The sequence below is a fragment of the Coffea arabica genome, chromosome 9e, assembly GCF_036785885.1.
Source record: "Coffea arabica cultivar ET-39 chromosome 9e, Coffea Arabica ET-39 HiFi, whole genome shotgun sequence".
Classification (NCBI taxonomy): Eukaryota; Viridiplantae; Streptophyta; class Magnoliopsida; order Gentianales; family Rubiaceae; genus Coffea; species Coffea arabica.
This window is the reverse complement of record NC_092327.1, coordinates 32550572-32575746: the sequence shown is the minus strand read 5'-3', so window position 1 is coordinate 32575746 and position 25175 is coordinate 32550572. Positions and strand designations below refer to the sequence as shown.

At 38.3% G+C, this 25175-nt stretch overlaps 1 protein-coding gene across 1 annotated transcript; it reads left to right on the top strand.

Moving 5' to 3' along the window:
* Positions 1-11554: 11554 nt before the first annotated feature.
* On the top strand, positions 11555-13500 carry LOC140014682 (uncharacterized). Its single transcript, XM_072065771.1, has 2 exons — positions 11555-13346; positions 13475-13500. Exons 1-2 carry the CDS (start codon positions 11555-11557, stop codon positions 13498-13500), a joined length of 1818 nt encoding a protein of 605 aa, XP_071921872.1.
* The last annotated feature ends 11675 nt before the right edge of the window (positions 13501-25175 follow it).

Here is a 25175-nt window from a genome sequence, read left to right as displayed (position 1 = left end):
TTTTGGTCACGTAAACATTGCTGTTTTTATCTTTTTCCTGACTAATATATCCAAATTCACAAGAGAAGATTATATGAACTATTAGGAGATCTTCAACTTCAATTGGGAGAAGACAAGATTAATGTCACAAAAGTTTCATGATAGTAAGCCTTTGGGGTGTTAACTACTTCATTAACAATTTTGAAGTGCTTGTGCTTGTGAAGGAACAGGTGATCCTGATTAGTTTTACCTTCATGAATGGAGCATTTCGACCATTCTTACCCTATGAAGGAGAGATGAGAGGAAAATGGTGGTAAAAAAAAAAAAAAACTTGTAAAAGCTCCAGTTAAACAACTGAGACCACCAAGAATTTACATCTTTGATTAGCCCAATTTCAAGCAGACAATTTCCTATTTTCCTATGTGGTATGGCCAACAAGTGGAGGTCCAGCAGATTGTGGATTATTCTGAACTTTATTGGCCTTGCTTCAGTTTGGGAATCATGATCCATACGACAATATAGTGGATGTTTGAAGCTTCACTTGACATGTTGATGTAACCAGAACTACACATTTGGCACTTCTGCTGAAAAAAAAAAGAGAAGCTCATTACTAATCTAGTTGTTTTTTGATGCACTTAATCTGTTTCCATATTTATGAATAGTCAAAGAAAACTTGCAATTTTCAAATTGCATGGGACCAGCTCAAGCTTGGCAAAAACAGATAACTATCAGTAAAACTAACTTGAGACTCTTTTAAGCATGTTGGCCGAGTTTCTGCCTTGATATTGTAAGACTAGAATGGTCGAAGAAAATAAGCAATTTTCAACTTGGGACCAGCTCAAGGTTGGCAAAACCCGTACATCTTTGGCCAGTTTTTCAACAAGGGGTCCAAGTGGTTGCCCAGTAGCCAACCCAGTATTGGGAAGGCGGGGAGTTTGGTAGATAAAGGGGGAACTGCTGCTACGGCGGATAAGTCTAGTAATACCGGGAAGCAAGGGCCTGTTGTGGAGAAGAGTACTGTTGCTGCAGTGGCGGCTGCTTCATCAGAGGCTACGTCCGAGGATTTAAAGCTTTCTAGAAGCAGTTGGTTGTCGAAACTGTTAAATGTCTGTTCCGATAATGCTAAGGCTTAGGTGTACATCGATTTCGAATTCAACTAACTATATATCATTGCATCAAAGATATGTCTACTAGACTATTTTTGCATAGTATATACATAAATAATAACCATTGTCTCATATATATACGTATTAATATACACAGAGTATTCTTATTTACGAGTATAATAATAATACATGTATCAACTATATTCAATTATTCATATCTAGACATATAAAATATTAAGAAAGTACATATATGATAAATACATACACACATATATATATAAACATACATGAATAACGTTGATAGGGTGTTAATTGTTGGTATTTTTATTATTAATTTTCCCTTCTATCCCTGACAAATATTGTGTTAATTGCTGATATTTACTCATATTTGGTATCGGGACTTAATTTCAGGAATGAAGCAGAAAACTACCAAAAAGGAGGGACTTTATGGAGAATATGGAGACTTCTAAGGGCTTCAATCCTTAGGCCTTGGATTGGTGGGGACCACAAAGCTATAAGTCATTTGGGCTCTTAAAAGAAAGGAAGGTAGAGAGACTTGGAAGAAGAAGTAATTTTGGAGACTTTGTCCACATGTGTGGGGACCACCGGAGAGAGCTTTGAGTCATCTGACTTTTGGCTTTTTAAGGAGAGGACGTACAGAAGCAAAAGGACACCTCTAGTTTAGCTTTTTAGTTTAGTTCTAGTTTCCTTTCTCTGGACTGGCCTCTGACACACGCCAGGTGTTCGACAATATTCCCCAACGGGAAAAACATCTTTTATTCCTTGCTTTCTAGTAAAAACGCAATGCCTTTGCAATCCAGTACTTTTGGCTGCAATTCAACTATGAGGAGTGGCTAATTTCTTCATCTAGTCAGAGGTTAAATCGAAACTTTGGTTCGACAAAACTGTGAGATCGAATTGATTTCCCTACGTTCTTTAATTTGCAAGTATTTATATATTTCCTGTTCACTTATGCATATGATTATTTCTTGCAATTAAATACTTGATCACTGTTTAATTGTGTGAGTAATTAACAGCCATCTAAGAGTGCTCAATCCGTAATTGTTGGGTAATTTTAGTGCATGTGGCAAGTGATATGATTCAATTGTAGTAGAAACTTTTGAGTCGTTGTTGCGGAAATATATGATATAGCCTAAATAAACCGAGCGTGTGTGTTTGTTGGTTATAATTGGTGGCCAGTCTAATGATTAATGCTGTCAATAGGTTAAATCCTAAGAGCGTGTTTAGGACTGCTTAATTGGCTAGGGCAATAACTACAGAGCTTGTTGTGGTTATCGAATCAGGAAGGTTAGGCAGGTTGTCAGAGCTTGTTGACAACCATAACCAGTTTATTTGTAAATGAAAGATTTTATCTCTGCATCTGTGATCAGTGATTCGAACCATAAGTGGAGATTATACCTTTGACTAGAGATTTTCCTTCCGTCAATTTACTTTATATTTTTAATTTGAGCAATTAAATTAGACAGTTCCATATCAACTTCCCCCATTTTTATTTAATGTTACATTCATTCAAAATAAATTCCCAAGTCCCTGTGGATTCGACCCTGCTCGCTGCTATATTCGAATTTTGTCTTTCACGTAATTAATACACTTTGGTATATCGGATCAAACAAACTCTGGCACCAGGGTGAAGCTAGTAACCCATTGCACAGCCTAAGTCCCTGCTCCAGTACCATAGTGGACTTAATTCGTGACTTAAGAGTAGGAATTTTATTTTTGCTGGTTTGACACCCAACAAATTTTGGCGCCGTTGCCGGGGACTTGGTGTCAAAATAAATTTATTTTCTTTGAATTTTATTTTCTTTGTTTATTTTTATTTTTTTTATTTTTATTTTTATTGTTACTGGTTTATGCCTAGATCTTCTCGTACAGGTGAACTGCAATATAATCCTGAGATAGAGAAGACTGCTCGTGCATTGAGAAAAGCAACAAGAGAACGAGCAGAGGCATCCTCCTCATCTACTGGACATAATTCAGTAGTAGATTTTGTGGATTCATTTAGTGAGACGGAAGAGATAAATAGCACCATGGCTAATGAACGGACATTGAGAGAATTGGCTGCACCAGATTTAAATCAACAGCCCCTATGCATTACTTATCCTACATTAGAGGTTGCATTTGAGTTAAAATCTGGACTAATCCATTTACTTCCTTCTTTTCATGGCTTACCAGGTGAAGATCCCCACAAGCATCTCAAAGAATTCCATGTGGTTTGCTCGACAATGAAACCCCAGGGAGTCACAGAGGAGCAAATTAAATTAAGAGCCTTTCCATTTTCCTTAGCCGATAAAGCTAAGGATTGGCTCTATTATCTGCCCTCTGGGTCAATATCCACATGGACAGACATGAAGAAGCATTTTCTAGAAAAATTCTTTCCTGCATCCCGAGCTGCAAGCATTAGGAAAGACATCTGTGGAATTCGACAATTCAATGGAGAGACTCTACATGAATATTGGGAAAGATTCAAGCAACTATGTGCTAGTTGTCCTCATCATCAAATTCCTGACCAACTCCTCATCCAGTATTTTTATGAGGGTCTGTCCCAAACTGACAGAAGAATTATTGATGCTGCCAGTGGGGGCTCCTTAGTGAATAAAACACCCACGGAGGCAAGAAATTTGATATCGAGTATGGCTGCAAATGCTCAACAATTTGGAGACAGGCAGGATAACACGACTCGTAGAGTCAATGAGGTAAGTAATTCTTCAATAGAGCAAAGATTAGATTGTCTAACTTCTTTGGTTGAAAAGTTAGCTATAGGACAAATGCAGCAATTGAAAACATGTGGAATCTGCTATGGTTCGAGTCATCCAACAGATATGTGCCCCACACTCCAAGATGATTCGACTGAGCAGGCTAATGCAGTTGGATTTCCAGGACCACCTCAGAGACGGTATGATCCCTATGCAAATACCTATAATCCAGGATGGAGGGATCATCCTAATTTTAATTATGCAGTAAGTCCACCAGGATTTCCACAACAGTCACAATATCAACCTAGACCTCAACTTTCACAGCAACAACCTGCTCCTAAATCAGGTATGTCACTTGAGGATATTGTGAAATCTTTGGCTACTAACACTCAACAATTTCAACAGGAGACGAAAACTAGCATTCATAATTTGGAGAATCAAATGAGCCAGTTAGCTTCCACAGTCAATAGATTGGAGTCCCAATTATCTGGAAAGCTACCTTCGCAGACAATTGTCAACCCCAAGCAAAATGCTAGTGCCATCACATTAAGAAGTGGCAAAGAGTTGCCTGAGCCGAGCAAGAAAATTTCTGAACAAGCAATCGAGGAAGAGCTCGAAAAAGAGGGGAATGTGTCTCAACCTAGAGCCTTGGAACAACCAGATTTTGGAGAAAAATCAACACAAGTGGTTACACCTCCGCCTCCATTTCCTAGTCGACTGGCAAAGTCCAAAAAGCAAGAGCAAGAACAGGAGATTTTGGACACTTTTCGAAAAGTTGAGGTAAATATCCCTCTTTTAGATGCAATTAAGCAAATTCCTAGATATGCTAAATTTTTGAAGGAGTTATGCACTGGTAAGAAAAAGTTGAAAGGAAACGAGAAAGTGCATATGGGAGAAAATGTTTCGGCAGTTTTGCAGAAAAAATTGCCTCCTAAATGCAAGGACCCAGGTATGTTTACTGTCCCTTGCAAAATAGGTAATATTAAAATTGAAAAAGCTATGTTGGATTTGGGTGCTTCGATAAATGTTATGCCTCGTTCTATTTATAATTTGATGAACATTGGGCCTTTAAAAGAGACGGGCGTAATAATTCAACTGGCTGATCGATCAAATGCCTATCCTGATGGAGTTTTGGAGGATATTTTAGTGCAAATTGATAATTTGATTTTTCCTGCAGATTTTTATGTGCTTGATATGGAGGATGATAATTCTAATTCATCTCCAATACTGTTAGGGAGACCATTTTTGAAAACTGCTAGAACAAAAATTGATGTTTTCACTGGCACATTGACTATGGAATTTGATGGTGATGTTATTAAATTTAGTATTTATGATGCCATGAAATATCCTGGTGAATCTCATTCAATTTTTGTTATAGATGTAATTGATTCTTTGGCGCAGCAAAATTTTGAATTTAATAATGACGATGCGTTGAAGGTTGCTATTTCTACTGGTCTCTGTCAGGAAAATTTGCAAAAGATAAAAGGGAAGTTTGTTTTTCCTTTTGAATTGCAGGAAGTTATTTTTGAATTGAATTCTCTTTGTCCAGAATTTTCCAATGTGTCTTACTTGGAATTACCTCTGTCTCATTCACAGCTTTTGCCATCTATTGTGCAAGCCCCGAAGGTGGAATTAAAGCAGTTACCGGATAATTTAAAGTATGCATTCTTGGGAGATGGAGATACACTCCCAGTAATAATTTCCAGTAAATTGACTGCTTTAGAGGAAGAAAAACTAATTCGGGTGTTGAAGGACCACAAGGAGGCAATAGGATGGACAGTGGCTGACATAAAAGGATTAAGTCCAGCCACTTGCATGCATCGCATCTTGTTAGAAGATGGTGCTAAGCCTTCGAGAGAGGCTCAACGGAGATTGAACCCACCAATGATGGAGGTAGTGAAGAAAGAAGTTTTAAAACTTCTTGACACAGGTATAATCTATCCCATTTCGGATAGTAAGTGGGTAAGTCCTGTTCAAGTAGTTCCTAAAAAGACAGGAATTACTGTTATTGAAAATCCTAAAGGTGAGTTAGTGCCCACTCGAATTCAAAATGGGTGGAGAGTTTGTACCGATTTTAAAAAATTAAATGCATTAACTCGTAAAGATTATTTTCCATTGCCTTTTATTGATCAGATGTTGGAAAGGTTGGCAGGAAAATCTCATTATTGCTGTCTTGATGATTTTTCAGGATTTCTACAAATTCCACTGGCGCCTGAAGATCAAGAGAAAACCACATTTACTTGCCCTTTTGGTACATTTGCCTATAGACGAATGCCTTTTGGTCTTTGTAATGCGCCTGCTACATTCCAAAGGTGTATGGTTAGTATATTTTCTGATTATGTGGAGAATATCATAGAAGTGTTTATGGATGATTTTACTGTCTATGGTAATTCTTTTGATGAATGTTTAACTAACCTCACAAAAATTCTTAAAAGGTGCATTGAGACTAATCTTGTTTTAAATTATGAAAAATGCCATTTTATGGTGGACCAAGGCATAATTTTAGGCCATGTGGTATCTGCAAAAGGAATTGAGGTAGATAAGGCTAAGGTAGAAATTATCAAATGTTTACCTTACCCTGCAAGTGTGCGGGAAGTTCGCTCTTTTCTTGGCCATGCAGGTTTTTATAGGCGTTTCATCAAAGATTTTTCAAAGATATCCCATCCTCTATGCAAATTACTTCAAAAGGATGTGGTATTTCATTTTGATGATAATTGCAAGAGTGCATTTGACACGCTCAAGGGATCATTGACTTCAGCACCAGTGGTTCGACCACCAAACTGGAGTCTTCCTTTCGAGATAATGTGTGATGCCAGCAATTTTGCTGTTGGTGCAGTACTTGGCCAGAAGGAGGGCAGAGCTTCTTATGTAATTTATTATGCCTCGAGGACCTTGGATGGTGCCCAGTGCAATTATTCGACTACGGAAAAGGAGCTTTTAGCTATTGTTTTTGCTTTAGAAAAATTCCGTTCTTATTTACTTGGCACTAAAGTCATTATTTATTCTGACCATGCAGCTTTGAAATATTTGCTCAACAAGAAAGAGGCCAAACCACGACTTATAAGGTGGATTCTCCTACTGCAAGAATTTAATTTGGAAATTAATGACAAAAGGGGTGCCGAAAATATGGTTGCTGATCATCTCAGTCGTTTGATCAATAGTGAAGGACCTGCTCCCTTGAAGGATAATTTTCCAGATGAGCATCTTTTTGTAGTTCAAAAGACAACTCCCTGGTATGCTGATTTAGTGAATTATCTGGTTACTAGAACGCTACCTAATGATTTGTCTAGAGCTCAAAAGGAAAAAATTAAAAGTGATGTTAAATATTATGTGTGGGATGAACCATACTTGTGGAAATATTGTTCTGATCAAATTATTCGCAGGTGTGTGTCTAAAGAAGAGGTTCCATCAATTTTATCTTTCTGCCACTCATATGCGTGTGGTGGACATTTTGGCCCTAAGCGAACTGCAAGAAAGGTTTTAGAGTGTGGTTTATTTTGGCCAACTTTGTTTAGTGATGCATACTTATTTTGTAAATCATGTGCAAATTGTCAAAAGACAGGTAATTTAAGCCATAGAGATCAAATGCCTCTTACTCCTATACTGGTTTGTGAAATTTTCGATATATGGGGTATAGATTTTATGGGTCCATTTCCTTCCTCTTTTGGTAATATGTATATATTACTTGCAGTTGATTATGTCTCAAAGTGGATAGAGGCTAAGGCAACTAGGACTGACAATGCTAAGGTTGTAGTTGATTTTATTAAATCTCATATTTTTGTCAGGTATGGCACGCCAAGAGCAATTATCAGTGACCGAGGGACACACTTCTGCAATCGAGTAATGGAAGCATTGTTGAAGAAATATGGCGTCACTCACCGGGTTTCTACGTCCTATCATCCGCAGACTAGTGGTCAAGCAGAAATCTCCAATAAAGAAATCAAGTCGATACTTGAAAAGACGGTGAATCCCAATAGAAAGGATTGGAGTTTGCGCTTAGATGATGCACTTTGGGCTTACCGTACAGCTTTTAAGACCCCCATAGGTATGTCTCCTTACCGATTAATTTTTGGCAAACCTTGTCATCTACCTGTGGAATTGGAACATAGGGCATATTGGGCAGTTAAAAATTATAATATGCGGATGGATGAATCTGGAGAACACAGGAAGTTGCAATTGCAAGAGTTGGAGGAAATCCGAAATGATGCATATGAGAGTTCTTGCATTTATAAGGAGAAGGCAAAAGCATTACATGATAAAGCAATTTTAAGGAAAATTTTTTGTATTGGTCAAAAAGTACTTCTTTTTCACTCTAGACTTAAACTTTTTCCTGGTAAATTGCGTTCTCGTTGGATTGGACCTTTTATTGTGACTAATGTGTTTCCTCATGGTGCAGTAGAAATTCAAAGTCTTCACACTGACAAGATTTTTAAGGTTAATGGTCATCGTCTCAAACCTTTTTATGAAGGATTTCAAGTTAATAATGTTGAGGAGGTGACCCTTGCAGTGCCTGAACTCTCTGATTGAAGCATTATTTTGTCTAGCCAAAGACATTAAAGAAAGGCGCTTTTGGGAGGCAACCCAATTGTTCATTTTAATTGTTTGTTCAATTCCGTGTGGTAGTTTAGAGGTGTTCTCCTTGAATTCGACTAATTTTGGGTTTCAGTTTTCGTTTTTGCCGATTTATAGGTGCCCTTCAGTTTTGACGTGCCCGCGTGATGACGTGCAGGAAGCTCACAATCAGAATCGTCCGAAAGCCACCGTGATACGCGACTTAGAAAACGCGAGTTGAAGGCGCGTTTTTAGTCGCGTTTTCATTCCTGCAAGATTCGTGCAGAAAACGCGACTTACGAAAACGCGAGTTGAAGGCGCGTTTTCAATCGCGTTTTCATTCCTGCAAGATTTGTGAAGGAAACGCGACTTATAAAACGCGAGTTGAAGGCGCGTTTTCAATCGCGTTTTATGTGTCCCAACAAAGGCTTCAGAAACGCGATTTCAGCTCATTTCTTCCTCTCTTCTTAGTTTTCCAGGTTCAGACTTTGAAGGCTCGCATGGTCAACGTCGATGCCAATGTCGCCGGCATGGCACATGATTTGGCGCAGTTTCTGTTTCTTACAGGCTTTGCACCTCCGTTTCCACCTCGCCCTTCACTATGCCCCGATTTCAGGGAAGTGTGGTTGCTTTCCCTCTCACTTTTGCTTCACTTTTGCTTTTTATTTGTCACATTGAGGACAATGTAGGATTTAGGTGTGGGGGGAGCAGTTATGGTGCTAGTGTCTTTCATTCATTTTCTTCTTCTTAGTGATTAGCTCGTATGTGATGCCAAGTTTGATGTTGGATTGTTGCCTCTATTTCTGCTATTGCCAAGTTTTAATAATAAAAGGGTACCAAGTTAATGTGGTTGAATCCAAAAACATCTCTTTGGTGAATATCAATGATTGTTTTACTCTTATAATTTTTGGTTAACTTTCCTAGGCATAGGGAATGATTATTGGCATTTTCGTATGAATTGGTCCGGTTATTAACTTTAGTTCTCCATGTTTGAAAATGAGGCTAGCTGATGCAAGTTTTCTTTTGATTTTTGTGTTATATTGAGTTTTTGTGATTTTTAGCTATGAATAAACTTGACTGTACTCCGCTATTAGTTACTACTGAGTAACCGGGGATCTGCACCTAAAAGTGTTAATTCTCGCGTCAAAAGGTAGTAACTTCTATGAGTACGTGGTCACGTGGCGATAGAAGCTGAGTAACCGGGCTCCTTCATCTGGCCAATGTTGGAGTTCGCGTCAAAAGGCTCAAATGGCTAGCGACTAAGTCTTTTGTTACTATTGAAAGAAAAAAAAAAGAGAGAAAAGTAGAAAAAATGTGAAAAAAAGTGAAGGTTGTGTTAGTGTGTAATAAAAGTCAGCTTGCCGAATTATGGATTTAATGTTGAGATTTTGGTTAATAGTTGGACCATTTGCTGATAACTGTTGTGTGTCATTCCTTTTTCTTAGATTAGTTAACCTGGAATTAGAGGCATTTGTGGTTTAGAAGCTAACCGGAGTGATGTTTCTTGGACTTGACCATTGATGCTTGAATATTATTTTTCTTGGTATCTTGGCAATTTGTTGGATAGAGCAATAGCCACTATCAAATATTGGTGTTTGTTTCTTGTTCTCATGCTTGAGGACAAGCATGGTTTAGGTGTGGGGGGAATTGATAGGGTGTTAATTGTTGGTATTTTTATTATTAATTTTCCCTTCTATCCCTGACAAATATTGTGTTAATTGCTGATATTTACTCATATTTGGTATCGGGACTTAATTTCAGGAATGAAGCAGAAAACTACCAAAAAGGAGGGACTTTATGGAGAATATGGAGACTTCTAAGGGCTTCAATCCTTAGGCCTTGGATTGGTGGGGACCACAAAGCTATAAGTCATTTGGGCTCTTAAAAGAAAGGAACGTAGAGAGACTTGGAAGAAGAAGTAATTTTGGAGACTTTGTCCACATGTGTGGGGACCACCGGAGAGAGCTTTGAGTCATCTGACTTTTGGCTTTTTAAGGAGAGGACGTACAGAAGCAAAAGGACACCTCTAGTTTAGCTTTTTAGTTTAGTTCTAGTTTCCTTTCTCTGGACTGGCCTCTGACACACGCCAGGTGTTCGACAATATTCCCCAACGGGAAAAACATCTTTTATTCCTTGCTTTCTAGTAAAAACGCAATGCCTTTGCAATCCAGTACTTTTGGCTGCAATTCAACTATGAGGAGTGGCTAATTTCTTCATCTAGTCAGAGGTTAAATCGAAACTTTGGTTCGACAAAACTGTGAGATCGAATTGATTTCCCTACGTTCTTTAATTTGCAAGTATTTATATATTTCCTGTTCACTTATGCATATGATTATTTCTTGCAATTAAATACTTGATCACTGTTTAATTGTGTGGGTAATTAACAGCCATCTAAGAGTGCTCAATCCGTAATTGTTGGGTAATTTTAGTGCATGTGGCAAGTGATATGATTCAATTGTAGTAGAAACTTTTGAGTCGTTGTTGCGGAAATATATGATATAGCCTAAATAAACCGAGCGTGTGTGTTTGTTGGTTATAATTGGTGGCCAGTCTAATGATTAATGCTGTCAATAGGTTAAATCCTAAGAGCGTGTTTAGGACTGCTTAATTGGCTAGGGCAATAACTACAGAGCTTGTTGTGGTTATCGAATCAGGAAGGTTAGGCAGGTTGTCAGAGCTTGTTGACAACCATAACCAGTTTATTTGTAAATGAAAGATTTTATCTCTGCATCTGTGATCAGTGATTCGAACCATAAGTGGAGATTATACCTTTGACTAGAGATTTTCCTTCCGTCAATTTACTTTATATTTTTAATTTGAGCAATTAAATTAGACAGTTCCATATCAACTTCCCCCATTTTTATTTAATGTTACATTCATTCAAAATAAATTCCCAAGTCCCTGTGGATTCGACCCTGCTCGCTGCTATATTCGAATTTTGTCTTTCACGTAATTAATACACTTTGGTATATCGGATCAAACAAACTCTGGCACCAGGGTGAAGCTAGTAACCCATTGCACAGCCTAAGTCCCTGCTCCAGTACCATAGTGGACTTAATTCGTGACTTAAGAGTAGGAATTTTATTTTTGCTGGTTTGACACCCAACAAATTTTGGCGCCGTTGCCGGGGACTTGGTGTCAAAATAAATTTATTTTCTTTGTTTATTTTTATTTTTTTATTTTTATTTTTATTGTTACTGGTTTATGCCTAGATCTTCTCGTACAGGTGAACTGCAATATAATCCTGAGATAGAGAAGACTGCTCGTGCATTGAGAAAAGCAACAAGAGAACGAGCAGAGGCATCCTCCTCATCTACTGGACATAATTCAGTAGTAGATTTTGTGGATTCATTTAGTGAGACGGAAGAGATAAATAGCACCATGGCTAATGAACGGACATTGAGAGAATTGGCTGCACCAGATTTAAATCAACAGCCCCTATGCATTACTTATCCTACATTAGAGGTTGCATTTGAGTTAAAATCTGGACTAATCCATTTACTTCCTTCTTTTCATGGCTTACCAGGTGAAGATCCCCACAAGCATCTCAAAGAATTCCATGTGGTTTGCTCGACAATGAAACCCCAGGGAGTCACAGAGGAGCAAATTAAATTAAGAGCCTTTCCATTTTCCTTAGCCGATAAAGCTAAGGATTGGCTCTATTATCTGCCCTCTGGGTCAATATCCACATGGACAGACATGAAGAAGCATTTTCTAGAAAAATTCTTTCCTGCATCCCGAGCTGCAAGCATTAGGAAAGACATCTGTGGAATTCGACAATTCAATGGAGAGACTCTACATGAATATTGGGAAAGATTCAAGCAACTATGTGCTAGTTGTCCTCATCATCAAATTCCTGACCAACTCCTCATCCAGTATTTTTATGAGGGTCTGTCCCAAACTGACAGAAGAATTATTGATGCTGCCAGTGGGGGCTCCTTAGTGAATAAAACACCCACGGAGGCAAGAAATTTGATATCGAGTATGGCTGCAAATGCTCAACAATTTGGAGACAGGCAGGATAACACGACTCGTAGAGTCAATGAGGTAAGTAATTCTTCAATAGAGCAAAGATTAGATTGTCTAACTTCTTTGGTTGAAAAGTTAGCTATAGGACAAATGCAGCAATTGAAAACATGTGGAATCTGCTATGGTTCGAGTCATCCAACAGATATGTGCCCCACACTCCAAGATGATTCGACTGAGCAGGCTAATGCAGTTGGATTTCCAGGACCACCTCAGAGACGGTATGATCCCTATGCAAATACCTATAATCCAGGATGGAGGGATCATCCTAATTTTAATTATGTAGTAAGTCCACCAGGATTTCCACAACAGTCACAATATCAACCTAGACCTCAACTTTCACAGCAACAACCTGCTCCTAAATCAGGTATGTCACTTGAGGATATTGTGAAATCTTTGGCTACTAACACTCAACAATTTCAACAGGAGACGAAAACTAGCATTCATAATTTGGAGAATCAAATGAGCCAGTTAGCTTCCACAGTCAATAGATTGGAGTCCCAATTATCTGGAAAGCTACCTTCGCAGACAATTGTCAACCCCAAGCAAAATGCTAGTGCCATCACATTAAGAAGTGGCAAAGAGTTGCCTGAGCCGAGCAAGAAAATTTCTGAACAAGCAATCGAGGAAGAGCTCGAAAAAGAGGGGAATGTGTCTCAACCTAGAGCCTTGGAACAACCAGATTTTGGAGAAAAATCAACACAAGTGGTTACACCTCCGCCTCCATTTCCTAGTCGACTGGCAAAGTCCAAAAAGCAAGAGCAAGAACAGGAGATTTTGGACACTTTTCGAAAAGTTGAGGTAAATATCCCTCTTTTAGATGCAATTAAGCAAATTCCTAGATATGCTAAATTTTTGAAGGAGTTATGCACTGGTAAGAAAAAGTTGAAAGGAAACGAGAAAGTGCATATGGGAGAAAATGTTTCGGCAGTTTTGCAGAAAAAATTGCCTCCTAAATGCAAGGACCCAGGTATGTTTACTGTCCCTTGCAAAATAGGTAATATTAAAATTGAAAAAGCTATGTTGGATTTGGGTGCTTCGATAAATGTTATGCCTCGTTCTATTTATAATTTGATGAACATTGGGCCTTTAAAAGAGACGGGCGTAATAATTCAACTGGCTGATCGATCAAATGCCTATCCTGATGGAGTTTTGGAGGATATTTTAGTGCAAATTGATAATTTGATTTTTCCTGCAGATTTTTATGTGCTTGATATGGAGGATGATAATTCTAATTCATCTCCAATACTGTTAGGGAGACCATTTTTGAAAACTGCTAGAACAAAAATTGATGTTTTCACTGGCACATTGACTATGGAATTTGATGGTGATGTTATTAAATTTAGTATTTATGATGCCATGAAATATCCTGGTGAATCTCATTCAATTTTTGTTATAGATGTAATTGATTCTTTGGCGCAGCAAAATTTTGAATTTAATAATGACGATGCGTTGAAGGTTGCTATTTCTACTGGTCTCTGTCAGGAAAATTTGCAAAAGATAAAAGGGAAGTTTGTTTTTCCTTTTGAATTGCAGGAAGTTATTTTTGAATTGAATTCTCTTTGTCCAGAATTTTCCAATGTGTCTTACTTGGAATTACCTCTGTCTCATTCACAGCTTTTGCCATCTATTGTGCAAGCCCCGAAGGTGGAATTAAAGCAGTTACCGGATAATTTAAAGTATGCATTCTTGGGAGATGGAGATACACTCCCAGTAATAATTTCCAGTAAATTGACTGCTTTAGAGGAAGAAAAACTAATTCGGGTGTTGAAGGACCACAAGGAGGCAATAGGATGGACAGTGGCTGACATAAAAGGATTAAGTCCAGCCACTTGCATGCATCGCATCTTGTTAGAAGATGGTGCTAAGCCTTCGAGAGAGGCTCAACGGAGATTGAACCCACCAATGATGGAGGTAGTGAAGAAAGAAGTTTTAAAACTTCTTGACACAGGTATAATCTATCCCATTTCGGATAGTAAGTGGGTAAGTCCTGTTCAAGTAGTTCCTAAAAAGACAGGATTACTGTTATTGAAAATCCTAAAGGTGAGTTAGTGCCCACTCGAGTTCAAAATGGGTGGAGAGTTTGTACCGATTTTAGAAAATTAAATGCATTAACTCGTAAAGATCATTTTTCATTGCCTTTTATTGATCAGATGTTGGAAAGGTTGGCAGGAAAATCTCATTATTGCTGTCTTGATGGTTTTTCAGGTTTTCTACAAATTCCAGTGGCGCCTGAAGATCAAGAGAAAACCACATTTACTTGCCCTTTTGGTACATTTGCCTATAGACGAATGCTTTTTGGTCTTTGTAATGCGCCTGCTACATTCCAAAGGTGTATGGTTAGTATATTTTCTGATTATGTGGAGAATATCATAGAAGTGTTTATGGATGATTTTACTGTTTATGGTAATTCTTTTGATGAATGTTTAACTAACCTCACAAAAATTCTTAAAAGGTGCATTGAGACTAATCTTGTTTTAAATTATGAGAAATGCCATTTTATGGTGGACCAAGGCATAATTTTAGGCCATGTGGTATCTGCAAAAGGAATTGAGGTAGATAAGGCTAAGGTAGAAATTATCAAATGTTTACCTTACCCTGCAAGTGTGCGGGAAGTTCGCTCTTTTCTTGGTCATGCAGGTTTTTATAGGCGTTTCATCAAAGATTTTTCAAAGATATTCCATCCTCTATGCAAATTACTTCAAAAGGATGTGGTATTTCATTTTGATGATAATTGCAAGAGTGCATTTGACACGCTCAAGGGATCATTGACTTCAGCACCAGTGGTTCGACCACCAAATTGGAGTCTTCCTTTCGAGATAATGTGTGATGCCAGCAATTTTGCTGTTGGTGCAGTACTTGGCCAGAAGGAGGGCAGAGCTTCTTATGTAATTTATTATGCCTCGAGGACCTTGGATGGTGCCCAGTGCAATTATTCGACTACGGAAAAGGAGCTTTTAGCTATTGTTTTTGCTTTAGAAAAATTCCGTTCTTATTTACTTGGCACTAAAGTCATTATTTATTCTGACCATGCAGCTTTGAAATATTTGCTCAACAAGAAAGAGGCCAAACCACGACTTATAAGGTGGATTCTCCTACTGCAAGAATTTAATTTGGAAATTAATGACAAAAGGGGTGCCGAAAATATGGTTGCTGATCATCTCAGTCGTTTGATCAATAGTGAAGGACCTGCTCCCTTGAAGGATAATTTTCCAGATGAGCATCTTTTTGTAGTTCAAAAGACAACTCCCTGGTATGCTGATTTAGTGAATTATCTGGTTACTAGAACGCTACCTAATGATTTGTCTAGAGCTCAAAAGGAAAAAATTAAAAGTGATGTTAAATATTATGTGTGGGATGAACCATACTTGTGGAAATATTGTTCTGATCAAATTATTCGCAGGTGTGTGTCTAAAGAAGAGGTTCCATCAATTTTATCTTTCTGCCACTCATATGCGTGTGGTGGACATTTTGGCCCTAAGCGAACTGCAAGAAAGGTTTTAGAGTGTGGTTTATTTTGGCCAACTTTGTTTAGTGATGCATACTTATTTTGTAAATCATGTGCAAATTGTCAAAAGACAGGTAATTTAAGCCATAGAGATCAAATGCCTCTTACTCCTATACTGGTTTGTGAAATTTTCGATATATGGGGTATAGATTTTATGGGTCCATTTCCTTCCTCTTTTGGTAATATGTATATATTACTTGCAGTTGATTATGTCTCAAAGTGGATAGAGGCTAAGGCAACTAGGACTGACAATGCTAAGGTTGTAGTTGATTTTATTAAATCTCATATTTTTGTCAGGTATGGCACGCCAAGAGCAATTATCAGTGACCGAGGGACACACTTCTGCAATCGAGTAATGGAAGCATTGTTGAAGAAATATGGCGTCACTCACCGGGTTTCTACGTCCTATCATCCGCAGACTAGTGGTCAAGCAGAAATCTCCAATAAAGAAATCAAGTCGATACTTGAAAAGACGGTGAATCCCAATAGAAAGGATTGGAGTTTGCGCTTAGATGATGCACTTTGGGCTTACCGTACAGCTTTTAAGACCCCCATAGGTATGTCTCCTTACCGATTAATTTTTGGCAAACCTTGTCATCTACCTGTGGAATTGGAACATAGGGCATATTGGGCAGTTAAAAATTATAATATGCGGATGGATGAATCTGGAGAACACAGGAAGTTGCAATTGCAAGAGTTGGAGGAAATCCGAAATGATGCATATGAGAGTTCTTGCATTTATAAGGAGAAGACAAAAGCATTACATGATAAAGCAATTTTAAGGAAAATTTTTTGTATTGGTCAAAAAGTACTTCTTTTTCACTCTAGACTTAAACTTTTTCCTGGTAAATTGCGTTCTCGTTGGATTGGACCTTTTATTGTGACTAATGTGTTTCCTCATGGTGCAGTAGAAATTCAAAGTCTTCACACTGACAAGATTTTTAAGGTTAATGGTCATCGTCTCAAACCTTTTTATGAAGGATTTCAAGTTAATAATGTTGAGGAGGTGACCCTTGCAGTGCCTGAACTCTCTGATTGAAGCATTATTTTGTCTAGCCAAAGACATTAAAGAAAGGCGCTTTTGGGAGGCAACCCAATTGTTCATTTTAATTGTTTGTTCAATTCCGTGTGGTAGTTTAGAGGTGTTCTCCTTGAATTCGACTAATTTTGGGTTTCAGTTTTCGTTTTTGCCGATTTATAGGTGCCCTTCAGTTTTGACGTGCCCGCGTGATGACGTGCAGGAAGCTCACAATCAGAATCGTCCGAAAGCCACCGTGATACGCGACTTAGAAAACGCGAGTTGAAGGCGCGTTTTTAGTCGCGTTTTCATTCCTGCAAGATTCGTGCAGAAAACGCGACTTACGAAAACGCGAGTTGAAGGCGCGTTTTCAATCGCGTTTTCATTCCTGCAAGATTTGTGAAGGAAACGCGACTTATAAAACGCGAGTTGAAGGCGCGTTTTCAATCGCGTTTTATGTGTCCCAACAAAGGCTTCAGAAACGCGATTTCAGCTCATTTCTTCCTCTCTTCTTAGTTTTCCAGGTTCAGACTTTGAAGGCTCGCATGGTCAACGTCGATGCCAATGTCGCCGGCATGGCACATGATTTGGCGCAGTTTCTGTTTCTTACAGGCTTTGCACCTCCGTTTCCACCTCGCCCTTCACTATGCCCCGATTTCAGGGAAGTGTGGTTGCTTTCCCTCTCACTTTTGCTTCACTTTTGCTTTTTATTTGTCACATTGAGGACAATGTAGGATTTAGGTGTGGGGGGAGCAGTTATGGTGCTAGTGTCTTTCATTCATTTTCTTCTTCTTAGTGATTAGCTCGTATGTGATGCCAAGTTTGATGTTGGATTGTTGCCTCTATTTCTGCTATTGCCAAGTTTTAATAATAAAAGGGTACCAAGTTAATGTGGTTGAATCCAAAAACATCTCTTTGGTGAATATCAATGATTGTTTTACTCTTATAATTTTTGGTTAACTTTCCTAGGCATAGGGAATGATTATTGGCATTTTCGTATGAATTGGTCCGGTTATTAACTTTAGTTCTCCATGTTTGAAAATGAGGCTAGCTGATGCAAGTTTTCTTTTGATTTTTGTGTTATATTGAGTTTTTGTGATTTTTAGCTATGAATAAACTTGACTGTACTCCGCTATTAGTTACTACTGAGTAACCGGGGATCTGCACCTAAAAGTGTTAATTCTCGCGTCAAAAGGTAGTAACTTCTATGAGTACGTGGTCACGTGGCGATAGAAGCTGAGTAACCGGGCTCCTTCATCTGGCCAATGTTGGAGTTCGCGTCAAAAGGCTCAAATGGCTAGCGACTAAGTCTTTTGTTACTATTGAAAGAAAAAAAAAAGAGAGAAAAGTAGAAAAAATGTGAAAAAAAGTGAAGGTTGTGTTAGTGTGTAATAAAAGTCAGCTTGCCGAATTATGGATTTAATGTTGAGATTTTGGTTAATAGTTGGACCATTTGCTGATAACTGTTGTGTGTCATTCCTTTTTCTTAGATTAGTTAACCTGGAATTAGAGGCATTTGTGGTTTAGAAGCTAACCGGAGTGATGTTTCTTGGACTTGACCATTGATGCTTGAATATTATTTTTCTTGGTATCTTGGCAATTTGTTGGATAGAGCAATAGCCACTATCAAATATTGGTGTTTGTTTCTTGTTCTCATGCTTGAGGACAAGCATGGTTTAGGTGTGGGGGGAATTGATAGGGTGTTAATTGTTGGTATTTTTATTATTAATTTTCCCTTCTATCCCTGACAAATATTGTGTTAATTGCTGATATTTACTCATATTTGGTATCGGGACTTAATTTCAGGAATGAAGCAGAAAACTACCAAAAAGGAGGGACTTTATGGAGAATATGGAGACTTCTAAGGGCTTCAATCCTTAGGCCTTGGATTGGTGGGGACCACAAAGCTATAAGTCATTTGGGCTCTTAAAAGAAAGGAACGTAGAGAGACTTGGAAGAAGAAGTAATTTTGGAGACTTTGTCCACATGTGTGGGGACCACCGGAGAGAGCTTTGAGTCATCTGACTTTTGGCTTTTTAAGGAGAGGACGTACAGAAGCAAAAGGACACCTCTAGTTTAGCTTTTTAGTTTAGTTCTAGTTTCCTTTCTCTGGACTGGCCTCTGACACACGCCAGGTGTTCGACAATATTCCCCAACGGGAAAAACATCTTTTATTCCTTGCTTTCTAGTAAAAACGCAATGCCTTTGCAATCCAGTACTTTTGGCTGCAATTCAACTATGAGGAGTGGCTAATTTCTTCATCTAGTCAGAGGTTAAATCGAAACTTTGGTTCGACAAAACTGTGAGATCGAATTGATTTCCCTACGTTCTTTAATTTGCAAGTATTTATATATTTCCTGTTCACTTATGCATATGATTATTTCTTGCAATTAAATACTTGATCACTGTTTAATTGTGTGGGTAATTAACAGCCATCTAAGAGTGCTCAATCCGTAATTGTTGGGTAATTTTAGTGCATGTGGCAAGTGATATGATTCAATTGTAGTAGAAACTTTTGAGTCGTTGTTGCGGAAATATATGATATAGCCTAAATAAACCGAGCGTGTGTGTTTGTTGGTTATAATTGGTGGCCAGTCTAATGATTAATGCTGTCAATAGGTTAAATCCTAAGAGCGTGTTTAGGACTGCTTAATTGGCTAGGGCAATAACTACAGAGCTTGTTGTGGTTATCGAATCAGGAAGGTTAGGCAGGTTGTCAGAGCTTGTTGACAACCATAACCAGTTTATTTGTAAATGAAAGATTTTATCTCTGCATCTGTGATCAGTGATTCGAACCATAAGTGGAGATTATACCTTTGACTAGAGATTTTCCTTCCGTCAATTTACTTTATATTTTTAATTTGAGCAATTAAATTAGACAGTTCCATATCAACTTCCCCCATTTTTATTTAATGTTACATTCATTCAAAATAAATTCCCAAGTCCCTGTGGATTCGACCCTGCTCGCTGCTATATTCGAATTTTGTCTTTCACGTAATTAATACACTTTGGTATATCGGATCAAACAAACTCTGGCACCAGGGTGAAGCTAGTAACCCATTGCACAGCCTAAGTCCCTGCTCCAGTACCATAGTGGACTTAATTCGTGACTTAAGAGTAGGAATTTTATTTTTGCTGGTTTGACACCCAACAAATTTTGGCGCCGTTGCCGGGGACTTGGTGTCAAAATAAATTTATTTTCTTTGTTTATTTTTATTTTTTTATTTTTATTTTTATTGTTACTGGTTTATGCCTAGATCTTCTCGTACAGGTGAACTGCAATATAATCCTGAGATAGAGAAGACTGCTCGTGCATTGAGAAAAGCAACAAGAGAACGAGCAGAGGCATCCTCCTCATCTACTGGACATAATTCAGTAGTAGATTTTGTGGATTCATTTAGTGAGACGGAAGAGATAAATAGCACCATGGCTAATGAACGGACATTGAGAGAATTGGCTGCACCAGATTTAAATCAACAGCCCCTATGCATTACTTATCCTACATTAGAGGTTGCATTTGAGTTAAAATCTGGACTAATCCATTTACTTCCTTCTTTTCATGGCTTACCAGGTGAAGATCCCCACAAGCATCTCAAAGAATTCCATGTGGTTTGCTCGACAATGAAACCCCAGGGAGTCACAGAGGAGCAAATTAAATTAAGAGCCTTTCCATTTTCCTTAGCCGATAAAGCTAAGGATTGGCTCTATTATCTGCCCTCTGGGTCAATATCCACATGGACAGACATGAAGAAGCATTTTCTAGAAAAATTCTTTCCTGCATCCCGAGCTGCAAGCATTAGGAAAGACATCTGTGGAATTCGACAATTCAATGGAGAGACTCTACATGAATATTGGGAAAGATTCAAGCAACTATGTGCTAGTTGTCCTCATCATCAAATTCCTGACCAACTCCTCATCCAGTATTTTTATGAGGGTCTGTCCCAAACTGACAGAAGAATTATTGATGCTGCCAGTGGGGGCTCCTTAGTGAATAAAACACCCACGGAGGCAAGAAATTTGATATCGAGTATGGCTGCAAATGCTCAACAATTTGGAGACAGGCAGGATAACACGACTCGTAGAGTCAATGAGGTAAGTAATTCTTCAATAGAGCAAAGATTAGATTGTCTAACTTCTTTGGTTGAAAAGTTAGCTATAGGACAAATGCAGCAATTGAAAACATGTGGAATCTGCTATGGTTCGAGTCATCCAACAGATATGTGCCCCACACTCCAAGATGATTCGACTGAGCAGGCTAATGCAGTTGGATTTCCAGGACCACCTCAGAGACGGTATGATCCCTATGCAAATACCTATAATCCAGGATGGAGGGATCATCCTAATTTTAATTATGTAGTAAGTCCACCAGGATTTCCACAACAGTCACAATATCAACCTAGACCTCAACTTTCACAGCAACAACCTGCTCCTAAATCAGGTATGTCACTTGAGGATATTGTGAAATCTTTGGCTACTAACACTCAACAATTTCAACAGGAGACGAAAACTAGCATTCATAATTTGGAGAATCAAATGAGCCAGTTAGCTTCCACAGTCAATAGATTGGAGTCCCAATTATCTGGAAAGCTACCTTCGCAGACAATTGTCAACCCCAAGCAAAATGCTAGTGCCATCACATTAAGAAGTGGCAAAGAGTTGCCTGAGCCGAGCAAGAAAATTTCTGAACAAGCAATCGAGGAAGAGCTCGAAAAAGAGGGGAATGTGTCTCAACCTAGAGCCTTGGAACAACCAGATTTTGGAGAAAAATCAACACAAGTGGTTACACCTCCGCCTCCATTTCCTAGTCGACTGGCAAAGTCCAAAAAGCAAGAGCAAGAACAGGAGATTTTGGACACTTTTCGAAAAGTTGAGGTAAATATCCCTCTTTTAGATGCAATTAAGCAAATTCCTAGATATGCTAAATTTTTGAAGGAGTTATGCACTGGTAAGAAAAAGTTGAAAGGAAACGAGAAAGTGCATATGGGAGAAAATGTTTCGGCAGTTTTGCAGAAAAAATTGCCTCCTAAATGCAAGGACCCAGGTATGTTTACTGTCCCTTGCAAAATAGGTAATATTAAAATTGAAAAAGCTATGTTGGATTTGGGTGCTTCGATAAATGTTATGCCTCGTTCTATTTATAATTTGATGAACATTGGGCCTTTAAAAGAGACGGGCGTAATAATTCAACTGGCTGATCGATCAAATGCCTATCCTGATGGAGTTTTGGAGGATATTTTAGTGCAAATTGATAATTTGATTTTTCCTGCAGATTTTTATGTGCTTGATATGGAGGATGATAATTCTAATTCATCTCCAATACTGTTAGGGAGACCATTTTTGAAAACTGCTAGAACAAAAATTGATGTTTTCACTGGCACATTGACTATGGAATTTGATGGTGATGTTATTAAATTTAGTATTTATGATGCCATGAAATATCCTGGTGAATCTCATTCAATTTTTGTTATAGATGTAATTGATTCTTTGGCGCAGCAAAATTTTGAATTTAATAATGACGATGCGTTGAAGGTTGCTATTTCTACTGGTCTCTGTCAGGAAAATTTGCAAAAGATAAAAGGGAAGTTTGTTTTTCCTTTTGAATTGCAGGAAGTTATTTTTGAATTGAATTCTCTTTGTCCAGAATTTTCCAATGTGTCTTACTTGGAATTACCTCTGTCTCATTCACAGCTTTTGCCATCTATTGTGCAAGCCCCGAAGGTGGAATTAAAGCAGTTACCGGATAATTTAAAGTATGCATTCTTGGGAGATGGAGATACACTCCCAGTAATAATTTCCAGTAAATTGACTGCTTTAGAGGAAGAAAAACTAATTCGGGTGTTGAAGGACCACAAGGAGGCAATAGGATGGACAGTGGCTGACATAAAAGGATTAAGTCCAGCCACTTGCATGCATCGCATCTTGTTAGAAGATGGTGCTAAGCCTTCGAGAGAGGCTCAACGGAGATTGAACCCACCAATGATGGAGGTAGTGAAGAAAGAAGTTTTAAAACTTCTTGACACAGGTATAATCTATCCCATTTCGGATAGTAAGTGGGTAAGTCCTGTTCAAGTAGTTCCTAAAAAGACAGGATTACTGTTATTGAAAATCCTAAAGGTGAGTTAGTGCCCACTCGAGTTCAAAATGGGTGGAGAGTTTGTACCGATTTTAGAAAATTAAATGCATTAACTCGTAAAGATCATTTTTCATTGCCTTTTATTGATCAGATGTTGGAAAGGTTGGCAGGAAAATCTCATTATTGCTGTCTTGATGGTTTTTCAGGTTTTCTACAAATTCCAGTGGCGCCTGAAGATCAAGAGAAAACCACATTTACTTGCCCTTTTGGTACATTTGCCTATAGACGAATGCTTTTTGGTCTTTGTAATGCGCCTGCTACATTCCAAAGGTGTATGGTTAGTATATTTTCTGATTATGTGGAGAATATCATAGAAGTGTTTATGGATGATTTTACTGTTTATGGTAATTCTTTTGATGAATGTTTAACTAACCTCACAAAAATTCTTAAAAGGTGCATTGAGACTAATCTTGTTTTAAATTATGAGAAATGCCATTTTATGGTGGACCAAGGCATAATTTTAGGCCATGTGGTATCTGCAAAAGGAATTGAGGTAGATAAGGCTAAGGTAGAAATTATCAAATGTTTACCTTACCCTGCAAGTGTGCGGGAAGTTCGCTCTTTTCTTGGTCATGCAGGTTTTTATAGGCGTTTCATCAAAGATTTTTCAAAGATATTCCATCCTCTATGCAAATTACTTCAAAAGGATGTGGTATTTCATTTTGATGATAATTGCAAGAGTGCATTTGACACGCTCAAGGGATCATTGACTTCAGCACCAGTGGTTCGACCACCAAATTGGAGTCTTCCTTTCGAGATAATGTGTGATGCCAGCAATTTTGCTGTTGGTGCAGTACTTGGCCAGAAGGAGGGCAGAGCTTCTTATGTAATTTATTATGCCTCGAGGACCTTGGATGGTGCCCAGTGCAATTATTCGACTACGGAAAAGGAGCTTTTAGCTATTGTTTTTGCTTTAGAAAAATTCCGTTCTTATTTACTTGGCACTAAAGTCATTATTTATTCTGACCATGCAGCTTTGAAATATTTGCTCAACAAGAAAGAGGCCAAACCACGACTTATAAGGTGGATTCTCCTACTGCAAGAATTTAATTTGGAAATTAATGACAAAAGGGGTGCCGAAAATATGGTTGCTGATCATCTCAGTCGTTTGATCAATAGTGAAGGACCTGCTCCCTTGAAGGATAATTTTCCAGATGAGCATCTTTTTGTAGTTCAAAAGACAACTCCCTGGTATGCTGATTTAGTGAATTATCTGGTTACTAGAACGCTACCTAATGATTTGTCTAGAGCTCAAAAGGAAAAAATTAAAAGTGATGTTAAATATTATGTGTGGGATGAACCATACTTGTGGAAATATTGTTCTGATCAAATTATTCGCAGGTGTGTGTCTAAAGAAGAGGTTCCATCAATTTTATCTTTCTGCCACTCATATGCGTGTGGTGGACATTTTGGCCCTAAGCGAACTGCAAGAAAGGTTTTAGAGTGTGGTTTATTTTGGCCAACTTTGTTTAGTGATGCATACTTATTTTGTAAATCATGTGCAAATTGTCAAAAGACAGGTAATTTAAGCCATAGAGATCAAATGCCTCTTACTCCTATACTGGTTTGTGAAATTTTCGATATATGGGGTATAGATTTTATGGGTCCATTTCCTTCCTCTTTTGGTAATATGTATATATTACTTGCAGTTGATTATGTCTCAAAGTGGATAGAGGCTAAGGCAACTAGGACTGACAATGCTAAGGTTGTAGTTGATTTTATTAAATCTCATATTTTTGTCAGGTATGGCACGCCAAGAGCAATTATCAGTGACCGAGGGACACACTTCTGCAATCGAGTAATGGAAGCATTGTTGAAGAAATATGGCGTCACTCACCGGGTTTCTACGTCCTATCATCCGCAGACTAGTGGTCAAGCAGAAATCTCCAATAAAGAAATCAAGTCGATACTTGAAAAGACGGTGAATCCCAATAGAAAGGATTGGAGTTTGCGCTTAGATGATGCACTTTGGGCTTACCGTACAGCTTTTAAGACCCCCATAGGTATGTCTCCTTACCGATTAATTTTTGGCAAACCTTGTCATCTACCTGTGGAATTGGAACATAGGGCATATTGGGCAGTTAAAAATTATAATATGCGGATGGATGAATCTGGAGAACACAGGAAGTTGCAATTGCAA

Coding starts and splice junctions, on each gene's coding strand:
- LOC140014682 (XM_072065771.1), top strand. CDS start 11,555: ATGCCTAGATCTTCTCGTACAGGTGAACTGCAATATAATCCTGAGATA. Junction 13,347..13,474: donor TCCTAAATGCAAGGACCCAG/GTATGTTTACTG, acceptor CCTTTAAAAGAG/ACGGGCGTAATAATTCAACT.